The sequence below is a fragment of the Sturnus vulgaris genome, unplaced genomic scaffold, assembly GCF_052056855.1.
Source record: "Sturnus vulgaris isolate bStuVul1 unplaced genomic scaffold, bStuVul1.hap1 Scaffold_155, whole genome shotgun sequence".
Classification (NCBI taxonomy): Eukaryota; Metazoa; Chordata; class Aves; order Passeriformes; family Sturnidae; genus Sturnus; species Sturnus vulgaris.
Window position 1 is genome coordinate 2,471,984 of NW_028276072.1, and position 26,123 is coordinate 2,498,106.

Consider the following 26,123-nt stretch of genomic DNA (forward strand, 5'->3'; position numbering starts at 1 on the left):
CGGCCGAGGTGGCTGCGCCTCCTTTCCCTCTCCCGACCTGTTTGCCGGAGTGTCCGTGTCGGAAGGGCCGCGGGGACGTGCAGTGGGGCGTGTGGCCTCGCCTCGGCCTCGCCCGCTTGCCTGAGGGGCTCGGTGACGGGAGTCGCCCGATGAAGTTTGCGGGCCGGGGTGGCGGCACCCTGTCCCCGCCGTGTGTTGTTGAAGTCGTCCCCCTTCCTCGGCCCTAAGCCGGGGACCCGCTTAGCGGGCGGAATTTTTCAGGGTGGGCGGCGGTGGCCGGAACCCGGCAGAGCCCCCGGGAATGTCGTGGGTGAGGCTGGAGAGCGAGAGATGTCGATGGAGGGGTTGGGGGGAGTGAGAGGCGCGGGCCTCGCCCCCAGCCCTGGCCCGTGACCCCCGTGGCTAACACGGGTTGTATGACGCACCCTGTGCTTTTTATTTGTTTTTTATTTTTGGTCACTGTTTGCCATCCCCTGGCCTTTCCGGAGGGAATCCGATCGCTGCGGGCTGGACAAAAGCCGCTGGCCCGTGGCATGGTCGGTGGCAGCTTCTCCCACACTTGGTGGATGGGTTCCCTGGGGGCGGTGAAACGTGGCCTGCCACGGCCGCCCCTGCCCGTTGTGCACTTTTCTCACTAGGCAAACATCCTTCCATGTCGGCTCTCCCAATCATTGTGAAGCAGAATTCACCAGGCCTTGGATTGTTCACCCACTGATAGTGAACGTGAGCTGGGTTTACACCGTTGTGAGACAGGTTAGTTTTACTCTACTGATTATGTGTTGTTGCAACAGGCTGCTCCTGCTCCTTCTAAATTTCTTTCTTGAAGTGTGTCCATCCTTCCTGGACCCTTTGTTCAGAAGGACTGTTCCCCTTGAAATATCAGTACCTGATTTGGTACTCTCCAAAACTGTATCCTGGATAGACCAAAGTGTGCCCTCCGTAATTCCAGTGTAGAAGTTTTATTGATGCCCCTCCTTGTTTCACATAATATTGAAAACTGGATTATTTCATGGTCACTGTACCCCAGGCAGCCTCTGACCACCACATCTCTCACCAGCCCTTCTCTGTTTGTGAACAGCAGGAGACAGAGCTTTCCTTGGGAGTGAGAGTGTTACCAAAAATTGGTTCAAATTAAAAACTCCTTAACACCAGCGCAGCATTAAAAAGCAGCATTCTTTATTTGGATGGATACACAGGGGGACAGCTCCTCCCAAAGCCGTGCATGCTGAGTACAGGAAATTTCTGTTTATATTCTGTACTCTGCAAACCTATTCATTGATTGTCCTGAACTAAACAGACATATGATAATCATTTCCCCAAAATCATGAACATATTTTCCCTCCCCTTTACCCATGGCTTATTCTGTCCTGGGGGTCTCTCTGGTGGTCCCTGGTGGTCATTAACCCCAATGTTCCAGTTGGCCTGGCTGAATTGGCAGGACACTGAGGCTGGGGAACTCCCAGGTTCCCTTCTCACACATCGGGCATTGTGCAGGTTCCAGAGGCCAGTGGTTTTGGAGAACAGGAATTGTGTTAGCTCAGCTAGGGTGGGCAGTTTATCATCTGGTAACATGAGGTCACAGAGTGGGCTGTGACATCACAGAGTGGGGTATGTGAGGTCATCGAGCAGCTATGACATCATAGGCTGTCTCTGTGACATCACAGGGCAGAGATGGGACATCCCAGAGAAGATTATAACATCACAGAACAGGCTGTGACATCACAGGAGGGGCGGTGTGACATCCCAGCAGGGCTGTGTGAGGTCACTGGGTTGGTCACTCTGCCCCAGCCCCCCCTCACAGTTTCCCCAGACAAGTCCAATGCTGTTCATGCCCAGCAGGGTCCCCTGTCCCCCGGGATCCCCCTCGTCCACCTGGAGCCACAGCCTCCCCCAAGGATGTTCCACAAATCAACCCCAGAGCCTGACACGGGGACAAGGGGCCAGGGCTGTGTGACCAGGACATCAAGGACGTGGATTATCCAGGTCACTGGGGCCTGGTTTGGGCTCCCCAGGGCAGGAAAGATGTCTGGGGCTGGAGCAGGGTGAGGGAAGGGCCTCCAAGGTGGGGCTGGAGCCCTTTGGCTGTGAGGAGAGGCTGAGGGAGCTGGGCTTGTCCAGCCCAGAGCAGGGAAGGCTGAGGGGCTCCTCATGCCAGCCTGGCAGTGCCAGCCAGGAGCTGATGGAGAACACAGAGCCAGGCTCTGCACTGGGGGGGCTGGGGGGGACAAAAGTCAATGGGTGGAAGGAGAGTGAGGGCAGATCAGACAGGACATGTGGAAAACCTTTGTTCCCATGGGCTCAGACAGGTTCTGAGATGCTGCCCCATCCCTGGCCTTTGGGATTTTCCAATCCACACCAAATCAAACCTTGAACCACTTGGTCTGACCCAGTTTCTGACAGGTTTGGCTGCAGACTTGCTGAGGTCCCTTCCAACCTCAGCTCCTGGATGATCCCTGGACGATGCTGCTCCCGATTTTGGAATGGGCTGGAGCAGATGTTTATGGGACAGGAGCCCTCAGGGCCTGTAGGGGACCTGCAGCTTGGAAGGTGCACGAGCACATCTCATTAGCTGGGGCATTTGAGTACTTCACAAAATGTCAAAAATTTCCCACCAGAAGAGAATAGAAATTTCCAGTATGTGTACTGATGGCAGGACAAGAAATATTGATCTTCCCCTCTACCTGTGTTACCACTACACTGTCTATTATTTCATGTCCCTCTTCATTTGGGTGTTTCCACCTCTCCTCTTTAAATGGCCATGTCTAAGGACATTTCTTCCTTAGACCAGCTCCTATGGCTGTGCCATTGCTCCCAAATTTCCTCCTCCAGTTGTTCTCTGGTCATTCCACATTAGTCAACATCTTAATTGTGTCTACATCTATCACAGAATCACCCTTTCTAATGCCTGTGTCTAAAACTGCTCCTGTATGGAAATACCTTGTGCATGGTGGATACATCAGATACTGCTTTGACATTGCACAGAGCTGAGGAAAGAATTTTGCAGTTTATTGAATTTTATCATGGGTACTTTGTTTTATGTTAGCCACGAAGAGAAACCTTCTGTGCCTCTGAGTCTCACCAGTTGCTGACCCCCAAAGGACACAAACCTGATGAGTTGTGGTTCCCACTGCAGTGGTGGCACTTGCACCTCCCTCCATAGCCACAGCAGAGCTCCCTTGTCCCAGAAAGTCCCTGGCAATGCAGGGATGAAGGAAACAGGACAGGCTGTGGGGATCAGGGGCAGGGCACAGCCAGGGATTGGGGGTGGCTGTGAGCCCCGGGCAGGTCCCAGCCCTTGGCCTTGGTGAACCTCATCCAATTGTCCTGGGCCCATGGCTCCAGCCTGTCCAGATCCCTCTGCAGAGCTTCCTGCCCTGCAGCACAGCCACACTCCCACCCAGCTTGGGCTCACCTGGACACTGACTGAGGGTGCCCTCCATGCCCTCGTCCAGATCAGCAAGAAAGAAATTTCACTGCCCTGGCCCCAATCCTGAGCCCTGGGGACACCCCTGGATGTGGCTCCATTGCCCAGCACTCCTTGGGCTGGACTTGTGTTTTTTATGGAGCTGTGCCTGCCTTTGGTTTTGTTTGCTGACAATAAATGAACATCCCTCTGTGTCTCAGGCAGCTCCTTCTCCAAGGAAAGCAGGTGGGAGTTGGTGCCAAGGAGCTGAAAGCTGCAGGCACAGCCTGGAGGGGAGGGAGCTCAGATTTGCACAAGGCTGCTCTGAGTGCCAGGGGTTGGATGGGGGAAATGGTGGGGTGGGGGTAGGGACAGAGTGTGATTGATTGTCAGCCATAAAGGGTCTTGATTTTCATCTCTATTCAGACTGCTTTAGGAGGTGCTTGGGATCAATATCAACTGGAGATTGATGATACCAATCTATAAACAGAAAAAAAATAAATAGGAAAGAAGTGCTTCTCTCTTTTTATTTTTAATTGAAATATGTTTTGAATGAAGTGAAAGCTTAGACAAGTCCTGCCTTATGCTCACGTTTCTGGCAGTAGCTCTTTTTCAGGTGACCTGAATTCCAAATTGCTCTTGCTCTCAAGTTCCTTAGAATGCCTGCTTAGATATAATATAAAATAAATTATTTACTGGAACGACTCAAAATTCATCAAGAGACTTTAAACGGATTACTTGCTGCACAGGATAAACAAAAGAAGTCCAGGTAGATACAAACACAGTGCACAATAAAGTTTCCTATATTACAGCTAGTGAAGAAATAGCAGAGATCAGGAGTCAATGTAACTTATCACCAAACTGATGAGGGAGTACACAGGGAGCCCTTTCACTCAGCTTCCAGAAAAGGAACCACAAAGTTGCATCCAGACGTGGGGGAGAAGCCCTACCTGTTTGCAGGGACTATGCAGAAGATTTCTGCTTGGTGAAAGTTTTGTGTGACTTTTACAGTTTGTAAAGTGAAGTGTGTGTCACTCAGAAATTCAAGGCTCATCTCCCTTCAGCTGCTCTCAAGGCCAGATGTTCATGGTCAGCTGGGAATTCCACCTCCCTGGCACCAGAGAGAACTCAGGAGAGGACAGATGTCCGGCCTGGGTTATCTGAGCAATTCCTGAGGAGGGGAAGATGCCCTGAGTGATGGCCCCAGCTGATGGACAGAACAGATGAGCTCTGCTGGGCCATAGGGGAAGTCCTGCTGCAGGATCCTCATGGAACCAAGGGTCTGTTGTGACATTGTGATGGCTCCTGGAACCAAGGAGACCATGGTGACACCAATGAACCTCATGGAACCAAGGGCCTGTGTGGTACTGCACTAGAGAGAAAGAAAAAGAGATCAAGAACAGCAACACACGTGGACTTCTTTAGGGGAAAAAGGCCAACTTTATTGAACAGACAGCCCATATTTAAAGCATGTTACAGAGAGCTAAGATAGGACAGCAACTCATTGGATAATTGGGAAAAACATCTGTGAGACCATACCTTAGAATGTGTCTCACAGAAAAACACCAGGTCTAATCTTTATTATGAATTCCATTCTGTTTTTCACCAGATTTCATGTTGTTTTGACCAGATTATCATCCTGGGAGAGATTCTCCTCAGCTGAAGCTAGAACCAGCTTATCAGCCTGGGAATGAAGCTGAAAAGCTCCAGCCTGAAATATTTTTCAGGATGTAATTTTTCTAGCTTTCTAACAATGTGTCCACAGGTCTGTGGTGACACTTTAGAACTACAGAGACCATTGTTGAGCACAGAACCTCATGGAACCAAAAGTCCATTGTGACACAGCAAGGCCTCCTGGAACCTAAAAGAGCATTGTGACACCGTGGGACCCCATGTACCCAAATCTCCATTGTGACAGTGCAGAACCTCATGGAACCAAGTGTTTATGATGACAACAGCAAGGCCTTGTGGAACGAGGGAGTCCAGAGGTTTAAAACATTCCTTGTATGGTTCTGCCTTGGGGAAGGAGAACCTCCATGGTGGCACCTAGGGCTGGCACACGCTAAGGGAAGGTGTCTGTTTGTAATGTGGAAATTCAGGAGTTTTAGATTGCTTCAAAAAAAGAAAAGGAAGAAAACCCCTGTTTTCCTGAGTGCAGGCAGTTCTCCAAGCAAAGCAGGTGCCAGGTGAGTGAGGACAGACAGGATGGGCTTGGGCATGTGGAGCAAGGTTGTCCACACTGGGTCAGACCTCAAGGCACAGCTTCTGTGAGCAGGCCAGACCTCCTGAGGAGAGACCCTGGATCAATATCAACCACAAAATGCTGTAATCATCTCATCTGTAAAGAGAAGAGAAATAAAATACACCCTTTAAAATAGAAATATGTACTTCTAAGAAGCTCTTTGAAATATTCCTCCATAACTGGAGCTGAAAGCCATTGTTATGAACTGCACTGGACGAGAGGGAAATCAAGGCAGAGCCATGGTTTGTCAGGACTTGCTTGATGCCAATGAGCCCCGTGGTGCATTTGGTGCTGCCAAGGAGCTCCAAATAAGATTTTGGAAATATTGGCTCATTCTCTGCAGTGCTGCCTTTGCCAGGAGCCCAGCCCAGCTCAGCAGCACAGACACAGCACAAGGACTTTAATGACCCTCTCGGGGTTGGGGCTGAGTCCCTGAACATCAGTCCCTGAGAGGGAGCAGAAGAAACCTCTCAAGAATTCAAAGTCAGATTCAAACTCCAAAGTTTCTGCTACTTTTAGTGAGTCTCACTAATAAACATGAAGGAGAAAGTTTCCCAAGGGTTCAATTAGAACAGAAATTGATGACAATGACATCAGGTAGGAAAAAACAGGTTAAGGAGGAACAGAAACATCTCCAGAATTCAAAGTCAGATTCCAAATCCAAAGTTTCCTGAAGTTCCAATGGGTCCCAGTGAGGGACATGCCTGAAAAAGTGTCCCCAGGTGTGGGTTTATTGTTTTTATGACATATTTTTTAAGTGTGGGCTTATTGTTTTTATGTTAAAATTTTGGTGGGGATTTTTTCTTTTTCTGAATGAACCAGAGAGATGGGACTTCTGAGTTGCTTTAGGAAGTATAGCTTATTTTTTTATTTTCTATAAAGGTAGAAAGGGTAAGGTGGTTTCACAGATGTTCACAGCATGGCTTAGAAGTCACAAGACTTATGATTACAATGGCATTTCAGGATATATTAAGAAATAAAACAACATCAAAAGACATATTTATGCTTCTAATTTAATGCAAAAATATTTTGTCTTATTGAGACATTCTACAGTGTGAAATTTCTTAGCCAATTATAACACAGAAACGTACATTGCTACACTCTAAAACTTCTTGTTACCTTTGTAACAGTCTTTATTTTTTCTATATCTTAAATTCTAAATTTAAACATATCTCTATTTAACTGTGCTTAATTCTAAACTTTACCTTACAAACCCAATGTTCTGAGAATTCATTGCATTTTGAATTTCAACACTTGGGTTCCAGTTAGAGCAGAACACTGGGGGCACTGATGACAGGTGGGGACAAACAAGGGAAAGGTGTCTCTGATGCTGAGCAAACCTGGATGTGTTTCAGGAATGCAAAGGGCCAAGGGCTGAGCCCCAGCCCCTGGCAAGGCAGATCCTGTCCCTCCCTCATTGCTCAGGGCTCTTCCCGGCCCACTGGGCTCTGGGCATGTGCAATGCCAAGGGCAGCACCATGGGGCGGCCCCTGCCAGGCTGCTGAGCAGGGACAAGGAGGCAATGAGGCCCCAGCACAGCAAGGCTCACTTGTCCCCTGCTGGCCTCAGGCCCAGGGCCAGCCTGCATGGCCCAAGTGCTGCAGGAGTTGGCTGTGTCAGGGCCTTTCAGCTGCTGCCCATCCCTGTGCCCTCTGCAGCCCAGGCTGTCCTACGGTGTCCATGCCCTGCGCCTCTGTCCCTGCAGGCTGTCGTCATCCCCCGGCTGCCCCACCTCGCTGGCCCCTTCCTTTGCTGACAGCTCTGCCTCCTGCCTGCCTCTGCCTGGACACACAGAGCCTTGGCCTTGACACCAAAAGGGTTTAATTCAAGTTTTACTCTGCATGCGCAATTTAGCAGATAAACAAGGTATTGAGGGGCTGCTTTCCCTGCAAGGATGGTTGGAAGAGAAGAAGATGACATCTGTCTCAAGGGTGCAGTGACAGAAAAAGCAAGGACTGAATCTGGGAACATGGGGTAGGTTTCATGGAAATGGGTAAATTGTAATACATACATAACAACTGCATATGAGCAACATGCATTTTCAGTCATTTGTCCAGGTCAGGTTAGGTGTTATCTGCTCCTGGACCTCAGGCCTCAGTAAATTATGACCTCTTTATCATCAAATTAGTGTTAAGGAGTCTTATTCAGGTATTTTTGGATTTGGTCACAGCATGGCCTCACAGACGCAAGGAGTCAATTGTGACACTCTGGAATCTCATGGTACAAAGTGTCCATTGTGGCACAACACAATGCCACGGAACTAAGGAACATTATGACATTGTGGGGCTGCATGGAACCTAAGTCCATTATGAAACTGCAGGGCCACATGGAACTGATGGTCCATTGTTATACTGCAGATCCAAGGAGACCATTGTGACACCATGGAAACTCCTAAAACTAAAAGGTCATTGTGACAGAGAAAGGCCTCATGGAGATAAGGGACCATTGTGACACAGCAGGGCCTGACAGAACCAAGGAGTCCATGGTGACACTGGAGAACTTCATGGAATAAAGGATCCATGGTGACACTGCAGAACCAAGGAGGCTGTTGTGGACAACATGACAGTTCATGGAACCACAAGTCTTTGTGGGGTCATGTGGACCCAAGGGGCCATTGTGACACTGAGGAACCTCATGGAACAAAGGGTCCATTGTTACACTGGGGGACTCTGTGGAACCATGGAGACCATTCTGATACTGTGGTGCTCCATGAAAAAAAGGGGCCATTCTGAGAGTGCCAAGCCTCATGGAACCAAGGGGCCATTTGAGACATGGTGGGGCTTTATGGAACCAGAGGTCCATTGCAGCATTGCAGGGCCTTGTATAACCAAGGGGTCATTGTAGCACAGCAGGGCCTCATGGAATCAAGGGGACCACAGTGACACTGTGGGGCTCCATGAGACCATGGGGACATTCTGGCACCATGAAATCAAGGAGACCACTGCTACCCTAAAGGGTCCATGGAACCATGGAGGCCATTTTGAAGCACTTGGGCCTCATGGAGACCATGAAGACACTGTGAAGCCTCTTCTAACCTGAGGACCATTGTGGCACTTCGGGGCCTTGTGAAACGAAGGGGGCCCAAGAGACACTGTAGGACTCAGTGGGACCAAGTGTCCACTATGACACTGTGGGGTCTCATGGAACCAATGGTCTTTTGTGACATTACAGAGCCTTATGGAGCCATGGAGACTACTGTGACACAACAGGCCTCATTCAACAAAGGGGCCATTGTGACACTTTGTGGCCCCACAGAACCAAGGAGACCATTGTGACACTGCAGGGCCCATGGAACTAAGGGTTCATGTGACAGTGCAGGAACCAAAGGTTGGATGTGACATCGTGGGGCTTCATGGAATACTGGAGACCACTGTGACACTTCAAGGTCTTGTTGAATGAAGGGGCTCTGCAGGACCTTGTGGAAGCAAGGAGACCATTGTGACACTACAAGACCCCATGGAAGCAAGGGACAGTTGTCACACTGTGGGGCCCCATGGAAGCCAGGGGCCAGTGTGACACAGCTGTGCCTTGTGCAGCCAGGGGGCCATTGTGATCCTGAGGAGCCCAATGGAACCAAGAGACCCTTGTGACACTCTGTGGCCTCATGGAACCAAGGAGCTATTGTGTCAATGTGCAGTCCCATGGAACCAAGGAAACCATTTTGATACTGCAAGGGATCATGGAAGAAAGGGACCATTGTGGCACTGCAGGGTCCCATGGATCCAAGGGAACAGGTAACAGATCTGGTTAGCTTGGCCTGACTGGTTCAGTGCCCTTGGCAGATCAAGGGTCTCTTCTCATGTGTCCCTGAAACACTGGGGCTTTGGGCTTTCCTTCAGATGGAAAAGAACTGTCCTTCTCACTCAAGCATCCAAGGTCAAAATGGGATTCCCTCTCCCAAATTTCCAATATCTAGGGATTGCTCTCAGACAAAAGCAGTCTTTACCAGCAAGTGTGGCTGTCCCTGTATTCCTGAGAGCCAGCTCTCACCTGCCTTCAAACCCTGGGGCTCAGTGCTTTCCTTCCTATGGAAAAGAACTGTCTCTCCTGAACAGACACCCAAGGCCAAAATTGGTATTTCTCCTCCAAAATTCCCTATGCGCAAGGGTTTCTCCCAAACAAAAGCTGCCAGGACAGACAGGCCTGGCTGCCCTTGGCCTCGTGGTTGCCTCTATTCTGCCCTGAGACATTGGGGCTCCTTGCTTTCCTTCCTACAGAAAAGAACCATCCTTCTCCAGGTGCTCATGGCTGAAATTGGGATTCTGCCTCCAAAATTCTATGTAATCAAGGATTGTTCTAAGACAAAAGATACCAGGACAGATGGGTCTGGCTGGTCTTGGCCTCTGGTGGCTACTGCTCATATGCCCTTGAAATACTGGGGATCTATGCTTCCCTTCCAGTGGAAAAAAGCCATTGTTCTCCATTTGCCCATGGCCAAAACTGGGATTCCACCTCCAAAAGTCCTAGATCCAAAGATTGCTCCTACACAAAAGCTGCCATTACAGACAGGTCTAACTGGCCTTGGCCTCCTGAGGGCTGGCTCTCCCCTGCCTTCCAAACACAGGGGCTATGAGCTTTCCTTTCTATGGAAAAGAACTGGCCTTCTCCTCCAGGCACAAATGACTGAAATTAGGATTCCACATTCAAAATTCTTTATATCCAAGGGCTGCTCCCAGACAAACCCGCCAGGACAGACAGGTCTGCCAGGCCTTGGCATCTGGTGGCTGCAGTTCATCAGCCCCTGAAACACTGGGGCTCTGTGGTTTCCTTCCTTTGGAGACCATTGTGACACTGTGGGGCCTCATTGAACCAAGGCGAGATGAAACAGATATGGCTGGTTTGGCCTCCCAGGGGCCACCTGAAAGATCCAGCTAACCTTGGAATGTTGAGGTCGGCCTCTCATCAGTCCCCGGACCACTGGGGCTTTATGCTTTCCTTCCTGTGGAAAAGAACCATCCCTCTTTCCAGGTGCCACTTCCAAAATTGATACTCCCTCTGAAAAATTCCCTATATGCAAGGGTTACTCCCAGTCAAAGGCTGCCAGGACATAGACCTCTGGCTTCCCATGGCCTCTGGTGGTCACCTCTCATCTGAAGGAAGCCCTGGAGAAAGTATTTAAACAGGTTTATCTGCTGGAACATCAATGAGTCTCTCATCATCTGCAAAACTCAGGTGCTCTTCTGATTATATGTGTCTTTATTTTCCTCATTGTGTATTATGCATGAACAATTTTTCAGCTGAATAATATTATTCTTATCACTCTGCCAGTGTTACCTGACACAAAACACCTCCTCGACATGTGGATGGACATCACCTGTATAAGCAAACACACTAAAGAAGCCAGCAGGAATTATTTGTCTCTGCTCCCATGTCTCACATCTCCTCTGGAGCTGGAGGTGCAGCCATGGTGCCCAAAGCAGCCCTGGGGCTCTGTGCCCCATGGCCTCCCTGCTGGGCAGCCTCTGCCAGCTCCTGCACAGCCCGTGGCACCTGTGGGCCTGCACTGACAGCCCTGCCCCGGGCTCTGCCGGGCTCTGGGCCAGCACAGAGGCCGGGCAGGGCTGGCCATGGCCAGGAACAGGCCCTGAGCCCTGCAGGAGGATGGAGCTGGGCCACAGCCAAACTCAGCCCAGGGCAAACCTGGGCTCAGCAGCCAGGGCTGGCAAGGGCTGGGGACAGAGGCTGGAGGTGACAAATGTCCTGGGCCCCCTCCCTGCTCTGTGCATGCCACCAAGGGCACAGAGCAGCCTCCTCTCTGGGCCACTTGCCTCTTTGCAATGCCTTCCACAGGTGCTGGCCCTGCCCCACAAGGCCTGGGCTGAGTCCTGCCCCTGCATGCTCGGCCAGGCTGAGATGGACACTGCTGCTTTCTCTGGCAGGCTCTCTCAGGCCAGCCCAGCTCCCTGCAAGCTGTGCCAGCTGCCCTGAGCTCTGTGCAGCACCAAGGGCCTCTCCCCAGCACAGCCCAGCCGGCTCTGGCCCCACAGCTCTGCTCAGGCCAGGGGGCTCTGGGCAGTGGCCCCACGGCCTCAGCCCCTGCCAAGGGCACAGCAGCAGCTGCAGCTCAGAGAGGACTCAGCCCCAGCCATGGGGAAGGTGCTTGGCCAAGGCAAAAGGAGGCTCCCTGGGTGCCCTGCTCCCCTCTCCCTGAGCTCCTGAGAGCTCTGCAGCCCCTCCTGCCATCCCATCTGCCCAGGCCAGCACAACAGCCCTGGCCTTGGGGCCCTCCAGAGCTGCTCCTGCTCCAGGCCCAGGGCCCATCCCAGAGCTGGGGCAGTCACAAAGCTGTGCCCATTTCTGTTCATTCCTGCTCTGATGAGGATAGTAAAGCATTTTTAAAATGTGATTGCATGTCCATTTATTTCACCTAAATACTATGTGAGACTCCCTGCTTACACAATGTCTCTGGGTCACACAAGAAGGGAGGCTAAGTAAGTTGAAGGGGGTGAATAATTACATTTCTGTTAATATTAACAGAATCAGAAAAAAATATATGTATATAAAAGAACACTTGGCCTCTCATGACGTGAATTAGGAGCTCCTGACAGAGGAAAGAAGGCCTTCTGTGGCTTCTGCTAGTGGGATACATCCACTGGATTCCATGTGCCCACCAAGCCACTCAATCACTCCCCTCCTTGGCTGCACAGAGGAGTGAAAATAATACAGAACACCACTCATAGGTTGAGATAAGGCAGTTTTCTATAGCAAAAGAGGAAGTTTTTACATGCACCAGCAAAAAGAAACAAACAAAAAATTTTATTCTCTATTTCCCATCAGCAATTTATGTTTGGCCACTTTCCAGGAAGCAGGACTTCAACAGGCAGAGAGGTTGGTCAGGAAGGAAAACACTGTAAATAGGGAATGTCCTCAATTCATCCTCCTTTCCTTAGCTTTTATACACTCTGGAATATTGCTTTGGTTAATTAGGGTCACTGGGCTGGTGTCCCTTCCCAGGATCTGACCCTCTCTCAGCCACTTGATGGAGAGAGAATGCTGCAAGACAGCGCTGATGCTGTGCCAGCTCTGCACAGCAGGAGCCAAACCAGGGGTTTGTTTCTATCTCCTTTCTGCCTCCCAATGCAAAGCAATGTGAGGGCTGTTATTGGAAAATGAAAGGGCTGAAAAGCATCCAGTCATGGCTTTCCTGAGAGCTTCTTTGAGCTCCTGGTTCCTCAAGCTATAAATGAGGGGGTTGAGGACTGGAGGCACCACTGAGTACAAAACTGAAACCACAAGGTCTGTTGCTGAGGATGAGATGGAGGGGGACTTCAGGTAGACAAATGTGTCAGTGCTGAGGAACAGGGAGAGCACAGCCAGGTGAGGGAGGCAGGTGGAAAAGGCTTTGTGCCGTCCCTGCTCAGAGGGGATCCTCAGCACAGCCCTGAAGATCTGCACATAAGAGAAAACCATGAACACAAAACAGCCAAGTGCTAAACAGAAAGTGACCACAAGAAGCCCAACTTCCCTGAGGCTGGACGGTGAGCAGGAGAGTTTGAGGATGTGTGGGATTTCACAAAAGAACTGGCCCAGGGCATTGCCATGGCACAGGGGCAGGGAAAATGTATTGGCTGTGTGCAGCAGAGCATTGAGAAAGCCACTGGCCCAGGCATCTGCTGCCATGTGGGCACAAGCTCTGCTGCCCAGGAGGGTCCCGTAGTGCAGGGGTTTGCAGATGGACACGTAGCGGTCGTAGCACATGATGGTGAGAAATGCAAATTCTGCTGCAATGAACAAAGCAAAGAAAAATACCTGAGCAGCACATCCTGCATAGGAGATGTGTCTGGTGTCCCAGAGGGAATTGTGCATGGCTTTGGGGACAGTGGTGCAGATGAAGCCCAGGTCGCTGAGGGCCAGGTTGAGCAGGAAGAAGAACATGGGGGTGTGCAGGTGGTGGCCGCAGGCTACGGCGCTGATGATGAGGCCATTGGCCAGGAGGGCAGCCAGGGAGATGGCCAGGAAGAGGCAGAAGTGCAGGAGCTGCAGCTGCCGCGTGTCTGCCAATGGCAGCAGGAGGAAGTGGCTGATGGAGCTGCTGTTGGACATTTCTTTAATATGGCCATGGTGGGCTGTTGAAAGAACACGTTTTACAAACGGAAAAGATTTTCTTGAGTCAATCCTGGGCAATTTTATAATGAATTCTCTCAAAACGAGTTCTCTTCCCTTGTGGGAATTTCACTAAAAACTTTTTTATATTCGAGTTCAGGTAAGTGCTCCTGCTGAGTTCTTGCTTCATCTTCAGCATTGCTCTCAGCCTGAACACTAGGGAGCCCAGAGGGAAAACAGGGATCCCTGCGGCCCAGTACAGTAAGATGTGCTGGCTGTACAGAGGTGCCCTTTGCTCATTACTCCTCCCAATATTTCAGGGTGATCAGAATTACTAAGTGCTGGAAAAATAAAGTGGACTCTTTGAAGGCTCCAGTTTCAAAGTCAGTCTCCCTAAACCCTTCTCTGTCTCCATAGTCACCTGAAGATGGAGGATATTCAGGGTTGCTTTGGCTTTCTGCTGCCTGCAGCTGTACCTACTGGGAGCTGTTTCTCTCTATCCAAGGCTTGTCCCTGCCAGTGCTCCCAGAGCCCAGCCCAGCCCTGGGGGCTCAGCTCTGCCCTGCACACCCCTCCCAGCACAGGGCACTGCCCAGGGCCATCCCTGCCAGCAGGGCCTTAAGGGCAGCTCACACAAACTGAGATGCTGCAAGCCAAGGTGCTGCTGCTGCTGTCTGTAGGCAGGGGACGGTGAGGAGGCACTTTGTGAGAGAGATGGAAGGCACATCTGCTGATGCCCAGTGGGACAGTGCAGGAGTGTCAGTGACACAGACACACCTGACAGCCCCTTTGCCTTGCCTTGAGGAGAAAGCTGAGAGCAGCCCTGGCCATGCAGCACCATCTCCACAGCAGGAGGAATCTGCCCTGATGGGGGTGGCTCCTTCCACCTCCAACTTCTCCCCACAGTCCATGGGGAGCTGCCAGGCAGGCTGAGAGCTGTCCCTGGCAGGTGGCACATGGCCTGGGCTGGCCAAGAGCCCTGAGGGCTGCAGGAGCTGCTCTGCAGGACAGCCCTGGGCAGCCCTGGCTGCAGCCCCAGCTTCAGCCCCTGCAGCCGTCCCTGGCAGCAGGAGCCGTCCTGCCCTGTCCCTCTGACGGTGCCCAGGGCAGCCCCGCTCTGCAGAACATCCTCCTCCTCCTCCTCCTCCTCCTCCTCCTCCTCCTCCTCCTCCTCCTCCTCCTCCTCCTCCTCCTCCTCCTCCTGTGCCTCAGAGAAACTGGGAGAGTCCTCCTGTCACATCCCCCAGGCTGTGGGCTGTGCTGGCTCCAGGAGATCCCTCCAGGAGCACAGGGGACATTGCCCTGCACCCACACACTCACCATGTCCAGGAATGTGAAGATTTTTCCCCAAGTGCAGTCTCAGCTCAATGTCTTCCCAGTCCTGAGTGCCTTGAGCCTGTCTGTGCCTGGCTCCTGTGCCCTCAGTGCCTGCAGGCAGTGCCCTCAGCCCTGCTGGGCTGGCAGAGGAGCTGCTCCTCAGCAGAAATGTCTTTTTGAAGCTTCTCTTGGTTTACCTTGGGAGCTGCCTCTGTGCCAGGAGCCCGGCCCAGCTCAGCAGCACAGACACAGCACAAGGACTTTAATGAATCTCTCGGGGCCTTTGGTTCTGTTTACTTCATAATCATTCCCAGAGAGTGTGTTCCAAAAACTTTTCAAGAACTGGAACTTAAATTAAAATACTGAAATTTCTTGAAGTTTTAATGGGTCCCACTGTGGGACATGACTGAGGAAGTGTTCCCTATTTCCAGTTAGAGAAGGAAATTTGAGGCAGAGATGGCAGCTGGGGACAAAGAGAAGCCAAGTCTTGGTGCCCTGGGGCACAGCAGGGTCTGTGCCACCAAGGGCTTTGAGGAGACACCTTGTCCTGAGCCACTGGGGCCTCCTGGCACAGCCCCAGCAAGGCTGGCCACTGTCACCCCTTGTCCTGCCCTCAGCATCCCCCCACATCCCAGTGGCCTCAGGGATCTGCTGGGACGAGTCCCTGGGGAGCCTTGGTCAGGAATGGCCCTGGGGGCTCCTTCATGCTCCCAGGGACTGCAGGATTTTCAGAGGACTTTGGGTTTTGCTTTTGCCTTGGAGTCTGTGAGAGCTTTGTGCAATCATGGCCTCCAATTATCTGCTTTAATGAGTCCCTTGAGAGCCTTTGTCAGTAAGAACACTCAGCGGGGCTCATTAATGCTTCAAGACACTCAGGGTTAATTTAAGTTCTACTTTTTGACACTGAATCTCTGAGAGGTTTGTGCAGTGACAGCTTCCAATTATCTGCTTTAATTAGTCCCTTGAGAGGCTTTGTTAGTAATGATACTCAGTGGGGCTCATTAATCTTTCAAGTTACTTCCTTTTTTTAAGGTACTTGGAGTTTCCTTTTGACACCAACTCTTTTAGTAGTTTATGCAATGATGCCCCCAATTGTCTACTTTAATTAGTCCCTTGAGAGCTTTGTATTCACACTCAGTGGGGCTCATTAATACTTTGAGATATTCAAGGTTTTACAGGTAGCTTGGATTTTCCTTTCTCTCTGAGTCTCTGAGTGGTTTTTGGGCAATCCTGGCATCCAGTTCTCTCCTCCAAGCAGTCCATGAGGAGCCTGTGTTGGGGATGGACCTCAGTGGGACCCATTAATGCTTTGATACACTTTGGGTTTTTCTTCTGACTTGGACTCCTGGAAAGGTTTGTGCAATCTCCTCTCAGGCACTGATGGTCAAGGGCTCAGCACCAAATGCACCACGGGGCTGATTGGGATCAAGCTCGTCCTGACAAACCATGGCTCTGCCTTGATTTCCCTCGGGTCTGGGGCAGTTCACTATGATGGTTTTCAACTCCAGATATAGACAATAATTCAAAGAGCTTCTAAGAAATACTCATTCATATTGCAAAGGATGTATTTTATTACAGTTCTCTTTACAGCAGAGGTGATTGCAGCATTCTATGGTTGATATTGATGCAGGGTTTCTCCTCAGGAGGTCTGGCCTGCTCAGAGAAGCTGTGCCTTGAGGTCTGACCCAGTGTGGACAACCTTGCTCCACATTGCCCAACGCCATCCTGTCTGTCCTCACTCACCTGGGACCTGCTTTGCTTGGAGAGCTGGCTGCACTCAGGCCAAAAGGAGTTGTTCCCCTTTTTTTTTTTTTTTTTTTTTTTTTTGGTTGTTGTTGTTGGTTTGGTTTGGTTTGGTTTGGTTTTGTTTTGAAGCAATCTAAAACTCCTGAATTTCCTCATTGAAAGCAGACACCTTTGATTAGTGTGTGCCAGCCCAAGCTTCCACCATTGAAGTTCCCCTTCCCCAAGGCAGAACCGTGCAAGAACTGTTTTAGACCTTTGGACTCTTTGGTTCTACGAGGCCTTGCTGTGCCACCATGCAGTCTTGGTTCTGTGAGGTTCTGTACTGTCACATGGACTGTTGGTTCCTCGAGGTTCCATACTCTCAGCAATGGTCTCTGTAGTTCCAGAGTGTCACAAAGGACTCTTGGTTCCATGGGCCCCACAGTGTCACCATGGTCTCCTTGGTTCCACAAGGCCGTGCAGTGTCACAATGGCTCACAGGTTCCATGAGGCCCCACAGTGTCACAGTGGCCCCTTGGTGCCATGAGTTTCCCCAGTGTCATAATGGTTCCTTGGCTCCACGTGGCCCAGGTGTCTCACAATGGACTCTTGGTTCCGTGGGGCCCCGCAGTGTCACAGGGGTTTCCTTGGTTCTGTAGAGTCACACTGGACCCTGCAGCGCCCCCTGCTGGCCGGGAGGACCTGGCACTGTGTGAGCACCTCCTGCTGGCCGACCCCTGAAACTGTGAGTGGGCTGGATGGTTTGTACTGGTTTGTACTGATTTGTGCTGGGATGGGGTCCAGGGGGTGCTGGGACGGGGCTGGGTTTACTGGGTTGTATTGGGTTATACTGGGTTATACTGGGAGAGGGTGTGTGAGTGTCCGGGAGGACCTAGCACTGTGTGTATTGGCTGTACTGGGTTATAGTGATTTGTACTGGGATGGGGTGCTCGGATGTTACTGGTTTATACTGGGTTATACTGCCATAGTGTGCTGGGGGTTACTTGGTTATACTGGTTTGCATTGGGATGAGGTGCTGAGGTGTTAATAATTTGTACTGGGTTCTACTGGGAAAGGGAGCAGGGGTGTGTGAGTGCCCCCTGCTGGCTGGGAGGACCTGGTGGCCGACTGTGAGTTATACTGGGTTATACTGGTTTATATTGGGATGAGGTGCTGGGGGCCACTGGGTTATACTGGGATGTGTTCCTGGGGGTGACTGGGTTGTAGGGGTTTATACTGGGTTATGGTGAGATATTCTGGATTTTACTGGGTTATACTGGGGTGTACTGGGTTATACTGGGATGGAGCTTGGGGATGCTTGGCACTCCACATGGAGCAAATTCTGGGGATGCTGGCCTTACTGATTTATACTGGGATGGGACCTGGGACCTACTGGGAGTGACTTCAGGTTGTGGTGGGCTTACTTTTATACTGGGAGCTGCTACCATGGGCTCAGGGGCTCAGGAGTGGCTCCAAGTGCTTACTGGTTTATACTGGTACCTTCCAAGTCCCCACCTGGGAACACTGGTGGGCACTTGCAGCCAGGCAGGACCTCAAGGCTGAGCTGGCCTTCACCAGGGCCTTGCTGAGCTGCAACTTCTCCAAGTTCTCGGCCTGGCAACACTGCCTGGGGCTGCTGATGCCCACCAGGAACTACGGCAAGGGCACTGCCCCCTGGAAGGCTGAAGGAAGGTGAGGGATTCCTCAAAAAAACTCCTCCAATTTTGCAGGATCCCCAAAATTTTCCAGCCCCTCCATCACCTAAAGTGGGAGCTGGTGGGTTCTGTCGGGTTGAATGGGTAGACCTGGTGCTCCTAAATCCCCTTTGACTTCAGTGGGTAGACCTGAACTCCTGCATACCTGGGTGCCCCCACTGAGATATTGAGGTTTCCCCTGCTGTCCCCCTGAAATTTTGGGGTGCCTCCTTTGCCCACCCCAGAGCTGGAGCTGCTGCAGAATACCATCTTCACCAACGCCATGCACCAAAGCACCTGGGTGTACCTGCCCTGCATCCTCTTCCGAGGTAACTCAGGGCTCCCTCTCACCCCTGATGTCCTCACCTGGAGGTTTGGGGTACCCTCTGAATGTTGGGGTGCCCCCCGACAGCCCCACAACTGCCAAGGCTCATCTGTGTCCACGTCGACTGGGAGGACAGTGGCCATCATCTTCTCCTGGCCTGTCAGGGTGAGTCAGGGCACTTGGGTGCCCCGAAAATGACCTGGATATCTCCAAAGCTTATCTGGGTACACCTGGATACTGCCCAAAAATCACCTGGATACCCCCAGAAACCACCTGGATACACCTGGGTACTCCTTGGACACCTGGATCACCAAAAACCCAAAACGAGTGTCTCAAACATCCTCATTGCTTTGATTGGGTAGACCTGGTGCCCCTAAACCCCATTGCCTTTAAAGGGTAGACCTGCTGTTTCTAAATTCCTATTGACTTCAATGGGTTAGACCTGGAGTCCTGTTTATCTCCATTTATCTCTACAAATCCCTCCCAGTGGTCCCACTTTTGCTTCAGTGCTCCCAGTCACCCCAGTGTGCCCCCTTAGCCCTTCCCAGTGCTCCCAGTTTAAACAGTAACTCTTCCCAATCAAGCCCTATCAGTGGGTAGACCTGGTGTCCCTAACTCCCCTTTGACTTCAGTGGGCAGAGCTGATGTCCCAAAATTTTTGGCGCAAAAAATCCCAATTTTGGGCTTGGAATCTCCAGATTTCGGGTTGAAAATGGACATTTTTGGGCTTAACTGGAGGCACAGATCCAGCATGGACAGCAGGTGAAAGATCAGGGATTTGGGATTGGCCTCCAGGAATTCATCCAGGACATCCACAGCATGGGCACTGTGATCCTGGAGCTGAAATTCCCAGAATTCAGCCCAAGATTTCCTCCAAATTTACTCACATTTCCCTATTTTAGGGCCAAATTTCCTCAAAATCCCATTGATTTTAATGGATAAGCCAGGTGTTCCTAAATCCATATTGACTTTAATGGGATACAACTGGTGTCCATAAGTCCCTATTGATTTCATTAGTCATGTCTGATATAAAAAAAAATGTGTTTTGGGAGATTGACATTACAAGAGATGGGGCAACTGAGAGATGTTGTAAAAGATGGTTTATGGCCTCATGGTGTCAGTCTCATAGAAGGGTGAGACATTACAGGTGTTACATCCAACACCATAATATCAGAAGCTGCCTCATTCTTAGTTACAATGCTTTATGGTCATTTTTTAGCCAATCAAATACTTCTGAGAAGTTTGCCAGCATCCTTTTACACCAATCATTAATTGCTTTCCTTCTCATGGCTTTTCAGAAATGCGTCATTTTTCAACCAATCCTATAACACTTCACCAACCTACACTGATAAACCATAAATTTCTAACTAACTTTATAACAGGTTCCATTGCTAAGCTTTAAAATCTTTTACTATCTTACTTAACATACTGCTTTGCTTACATAATACTCATTTCTGTTTCCTAAAAATATATTTCTAATTAAACTAGAAACTTATATTCTTGTTTTATATCAATTTTACTTTTAATGCTCTGATTGTCCAAGATTTCTCCAAGGACTTAGGTCAAAACTTGCATCCATCTCCGTCTCTGAGCCTGTATGCACAAGGCCCTGAGAGCTCTCTGTGCCTGCATTTCCCACACCACCTGTCATCTCTGCCTCCAATTTCCTGCTCACACTGGCACCTGGGGACACTTTCTCAGTCGTGGCCCTAAGCGAGACCCATGAACAGTATCAGAAACATTGGAGCTTGATTCTGACTGAATTCTTGAGAGGTTTCCTAGAAAACAACGGTTCTGCCTTGATTTCCCTCTGCTCTGGTCCACTTCATTAGGAAGTTTTTCAACTCCAGTTATGGAGAAATATGACAAAGACCTTCTTAGAAATATCCATTCCTATTTTCAAGACGGTATTTTATTAATGTTCTCTTCAGGGCAGAGTTCATTGCAGCACTCTGTGATTGATATTTGTGAGAAATGGATTTGTAAAGGATTCTCAAAGCCTGACTGAAAGCTCACACAGTCTTGTACATCTGGATGCAAACTCTGAGATAAGGTGTGCTGACTCAGAATGGCCCTGGAATAGAGAGAATTGCTGAGAGAGAGATTGAGCTAGAAACAAGTTTCAAATGATGGCCTTACAAAAAGGTCAGATATTTTGGAGAATTAGAACTGTGAAAAATGTATTGTGGCAAGACTACATGGAGTAGAACACTAGGTGATTAGTGTTAGAATTATTAACATCATTGTGTGGCAAAAGCTAAGAGGCTGAAAAACATTTATAAAATACTGTAACCAGGAAATAACTTGGCTTTTGATAGAATGGCATTGAGTTTTACATCTCTTATGCTTCATCCTTCAAGGAGTCTGACAAGAGAATAAAATTTTTTAAAACTCCTCTCAGTTTCCCCTTCTCTGCAGAGCTGGGATTTTCCAGCAGTGATGAGTACCTGGACATCAGTCCCTGAGAGGGAGCTGAAGGAAAACTTCTCAAGAACTCCAAGTCAGACTCAAACTCCAAAGTTTGTTTAACTTTAATGGGTCCCAATGAGGGATATGACTGTGAAAGTGTCCCCAAGTTCCAGTTAGAGCACAACACTGGAGGCACTGATGACAGGCGGGGGACAAAGAAGGGAAAGGTGTCTCTGATGCTGAGCAAACCTGGATGTGTTTCAGGAATGCAAAGGGCCAAGGGCTGAGCCCCAGCCCCTGGCAAGGCAGATCCTGTCCCTCCCTCATTGCTCAGGGCTCTTCCCGGCCCACTGGGCTCTGGGCATGTGCAATGCCAAGGGCAGCACCATGGGGCGGCCCCTGCCAGGCTGCTGAGCAGGGACAAGGAGGCAATGAGGCCCCAGCACAGCAAGGCTCACTTGTCCCCTGCTGGCCTCAGGCCCAGGGCCAGCCTGCATGGCCCAAGTGCTGCAGGAGTTGGCTGTGTCAGGGCCTTTCAGCTGCTGCCCATCCCTGTGCCCTCTGCAGCCCAGGCTGTCCTACGGTGTCCATGCCCTGCGCCTCTGTCCCTGCAGGCTGTCGTCATCCCCCGGCTGCCCCACCTCGCTGGCCCCTTCCTTTGCTGACAGCTCTGCCTCCTGCCTGCCTCTGCCTGGACACACAGAGCCTTGGCCTTGATACCAAAAGTGTTTAATTCAAGTTTTACTGTGCCTATGTTCCTTTGAACTTCATGTGCCTATGAACTTTCAGCAGAAAAACAAGGCATTGTGGGGCTGCTTTCCCAGCTGGGACAGTTGGAAGAAATGAAGAAGACATCTGGCTCAAGGCTGCAGCGATAGAAAAATCACAGACTATAACTGGGAAATAGGCATGACTTCTATGGAAATGGGTATATTTTAATGCACATGTAGTGACTGAAATTAAGCCACATGCTGTTAGAATCACATGTCCGCATGAGGTTAGGTGTTATCCTCTGCTGGACCTCAGGCCTGAATAAATTATGCCCTTTTTAACACCAGATTAGTTTCAAAGAGTCTTATTCTTATATATCGGAGATTTGGTAACACTGTGGCCTCAGGGACCCAAGGAGTCCACTGTGACACTGTGGAACCTCATGGCACAAAGGCTCCATTGTGACACAATAGAATCCCATGGAACCAAGGGGCCTTTTTAACCCTGTGGGGCTGCATGAAACCAAAATCCATTTGGACACAGCGGGGCCCAATGGCACTGATGGTCCATTGTGATAGTGCAGATCCATGGAGACCATTGTGACACCACAGAAACGCCTGGAACCAAAATTCCATTGTGACAGAGAAAGGTCTCATGGAACCAAGGGGCCATTGTGACACAGCAGGGCCTGACAGAACCAAGGAGTCCATGGTGACACTGTGGAGCCTCATGGAACAAAGGGTCTGTTGTTACACTGGGGGCCCTGTGGAAGCATGGGGACCATTCTGATACTGTGGTGCTCCATGAAACAAAGGGGCCATTCTGACAGTGCCACCCCTCACGGAACCAAGGGCCCAATTGTGTCACAGTGGGGCTTTATGGAACCAAAGGTCCATTGTGACACTGCAGGGCCTTGTTTAACCAAGGGGCCATTTTAGCACAGCAGGGCCTCATGGAATCAAGGGGACCACAGTGACAATGTGGGGCTCCATGGGATGAAGGGTCCATTCTGACACCATGGAACCAAGGAGGCCATTTTGAAGCAGTGGGGCCTCATGGAACCATGGAGACCATGATGACACTTTGAGGTCTCATCTAACCTAAAGACCATTGTGACACTGCAGGGCCTCATGGAACCAAGGGCACAATAGTGACACTGTGAGGCTCCAAAGGACCAAGGGGGCATTCTGACACTGCAGAACCAAGGGTCCGTTGTGACACAGCAGGACCTCATGAAAGCATGGAGGCCATTTTAAAAGTTTGAGGCTTTTTTAAAGTAAAGAGCCATTGTGACACTTCAGAGCCCTGTGAAACTAAGGGGACCCTAGTGACACTGTGGGGCTCAATGGGACCAAGCGGCCACTGTGACACTCTGGGGTGTCACAGAACCAATCGTCTGTTGTGACACTGCAGAGCCTTATGGAATCATGGAGACTACTGTGACACAACAGATCTCATTGAACAAAGGGGCCATTGTGACACTTTGCAGCCCCATGGAACTGAGGAGTCCATTGTGACATTACTGGGGCTTGCCAGGCCAAGGGGCAATTGTGGCACTGTGTGGCACGGTTATGGGGGGCAATTGTGGGGGTTTAGATAAGTCCCTGCCCTTTGCCCAGGCCTCTGGCAGCAGGCAGTGTCTTTATTGTGGTGGTCAGCACCCAAAATCTCACTCTCATTTGCAATATCTTTAATAATGGCTGTTTCGGTCTATTATAGCATGAATTCTTTATTTAATAGACAGAAAACTAACAGACATAAGACTTAAACCAATACTGCACAGGAATAAGGACAAAAAGAGACTTCAACCAGGTATATACAGCACGAGGTTAAAGGTACCTCTTAATATTACAGCTAGCAAAGATATAACTTAGGATTCATTGTATCTTACCATCCAATTGTTGGTGGAGTCTCATATCGAGATCCTTTCCCTCAATCCCCAGGGAAGTACCCGTGGAATCTGTGTGCAAACTACAAGAAGAAGCCCTTTACACCTTCAGGGTGTGCATGTGGTGGCTTCTGCCTCTGTGATAACTCATATGTCTTTTAGTTTGTAAAACAGTGTCTCTCAGTCAAGAATATTTCTTTTATCTCTTCCCACATCTGCTCTCCAGACTAAGATGTTGATTCTGAGCTGAGGCCTGAGCCCTTTTGGCCCCAGAGATGATCCCTTGCTGGGTCTCTCAGCCCGGGTTATCTCTTTATGCACCGACTGTCTGTGGTAGGGGTGGGTGGACGTCCTGCCACAGGCACCCCTGAACCGAGGAGACCCTTGTGACCCTGCAGGGCCCATGGAGCTAAGGGTTCATGTGACAGTGGGGGACCCCATGGAACCACTTTCTATATGCCTTTACTGTAATCATTATATGTACAGCTTCTATCTCTCAGCTAAGCTCTTAACCATTTGATTTTTGCTTCAAAGCGTGGAGCAGAGAAAGATCAGATTTGCACAAGGCTGCTCTGAGTCCTGGGAATTGGATGGGGGAAATGGTGTCGTATGGGCAAGGACAAAGTGTCATTGATTGTCAGCCAAAAAGGGTCTTGATTTTCATATCTGTTCAGATTGCATTAGGAGGTGCTGGGGATCAATATAACTGGAGATTGCTGATATAAATCCATACACTGGAAAAGAATAAATGGCAAAAAAGATATTCAATCTTTTTGCTTTTAAATAAAATATGTTTTGAATGGAGTGGAAGTCCTGCTTTATGCTCAGGTTTCTTGTAGTAGCTCTGTTTCAGGTGACTTGTAGCCCAAATTGCTCTTGCTCTCATGTTCTTTAGAATGGCTGATTAGGTCTATTATAAAATGAATTATTCACTAAATGGACACAAGATTAACAGACAAGAGACTTTAAATAGACTACTTACTGCACAGGATAAAGAAAAGAAGTACAGGTAGATACAAACACAGTGCACAATAAAGTTCCCTAGTTCCCTATTACAGCTAGTGAAGAAATAGCAGAGATCAGGATTCAATGTAACTTACCACCAAACTGATGAGGGAGTACACAGGCAGCCCTTTCACTCAGCTTCCACAAAAGAAACCACAAAGATGCATCCACACTTGAGAGAGAAGCCCTACCTGTTTGCAGGGACTATGCAGAAGATTTCTGCTTGGTGAAAGTTATGTGTGGCTTTTATAATTTGTAAAGTGAAGTGTGTGTCACTCAGAAATTCAAGACTCATCTCCCTTCAGTCTGCTCTCAAGGCAAGATGTTCATGGTCAGCTGGGAATTCCACCCCCCTGGCACCAGAGAGAACTCAGGACAGGACAGATGTCCGGCCTGGTTTATCTCAGCAATTCCTGAGAGGGGGAAGATGCCCTGAGTGATGGCCCCAGCTGATGGACAGAACAGATGAGCTCTGCTGGGCCATAGGGGAAGTCCTGCTGCAGGAACCTCATGGAACCAAGGGTCTGTTGTGACAGATCAAGTCACAAAAAATGGGGCTTCTTAGAACCCAGGAGAACATTGTGGGGCAATGGAATCTGATGGAGCCAAGTGTTAATTGTCAGAACAGAGAGGCTTCATGGAACCCAAGTGACCCTTGGGACTCCATGGAATCTCATGGAACAAACTGTCAGGTGTAACACAGCAGGGTGTCATGGAACACAGGTGCCACTGGGACATTGCCACTGCTCATGGAACCAAGTGTCCATTGTGACACAACTGGGCCTAATGGAACACAGGAGACCATTGTGACACAAGGGAGTCTCAAGAAACCAAGGCTGCATTGTGACAGAGAGGGGCCTCGTAGAACCAAGGGAACCATTGTGAGGCAATGGAATGTCCTGGAAGAACAGGTAGATTTTCAAGAGAGCAGGACCTGATGGAACCCAGGTGCCAATGGGACATTTCCAAGGCTCATGCAAGCAAGCATCCATTGTGACAGAGCCAGGCCTAATGGAGCAAAGAAGAACATGGTTACCCAATGGAATCTGATGGAACCAAGTGTCCACAATTTCACAGTGCTGCCTTATAGAGTGGTGGAGACCATTGTGTTGCAATTGAATATGCTGGAACTGTTGTGACAAATGTGGGCTTTATGAAACCAAGGAGACCACTGTGATGCAATCAAATCTCAAGGAAACAAGGGTCAATTGTGAACACATCAGATGCTCAGGAAAATAAGGAGAACAGTGTAACATAGTGGAATCTTATGGAACCAAGCCTTTATTTTGACAAAGCAGGACTGAATAGGAGACAGGTGCCATTGGGACATTGCCAGCTCTTGTGGAATCCAGTGTCCATTG

The 26,123-nt window shown here is 49.8% G+C and overlaps 1 protein-coding gene across 1 annotated transcript; it reads right to left on the reverse strand.

The window, feature by feature from the left end:
* Positions 1-12,701: 12,701 nt before the first annotated feature.
* On the reverse strand, positions 12,702-13,688 carry LOC148219340 (olfactory receptor 14J1-like). The gene has a single exon (XM_088157734.1). It carries the CDS (start codon positions 13,686-13,688, stop codon positions 12,702-12,704), a length of 987 nt encoding a protein of 328 aa, XP_088013860.1.
* Between the last annotated feature and the right edge of the window lie 12,435 nt (positions 13,689-26,123).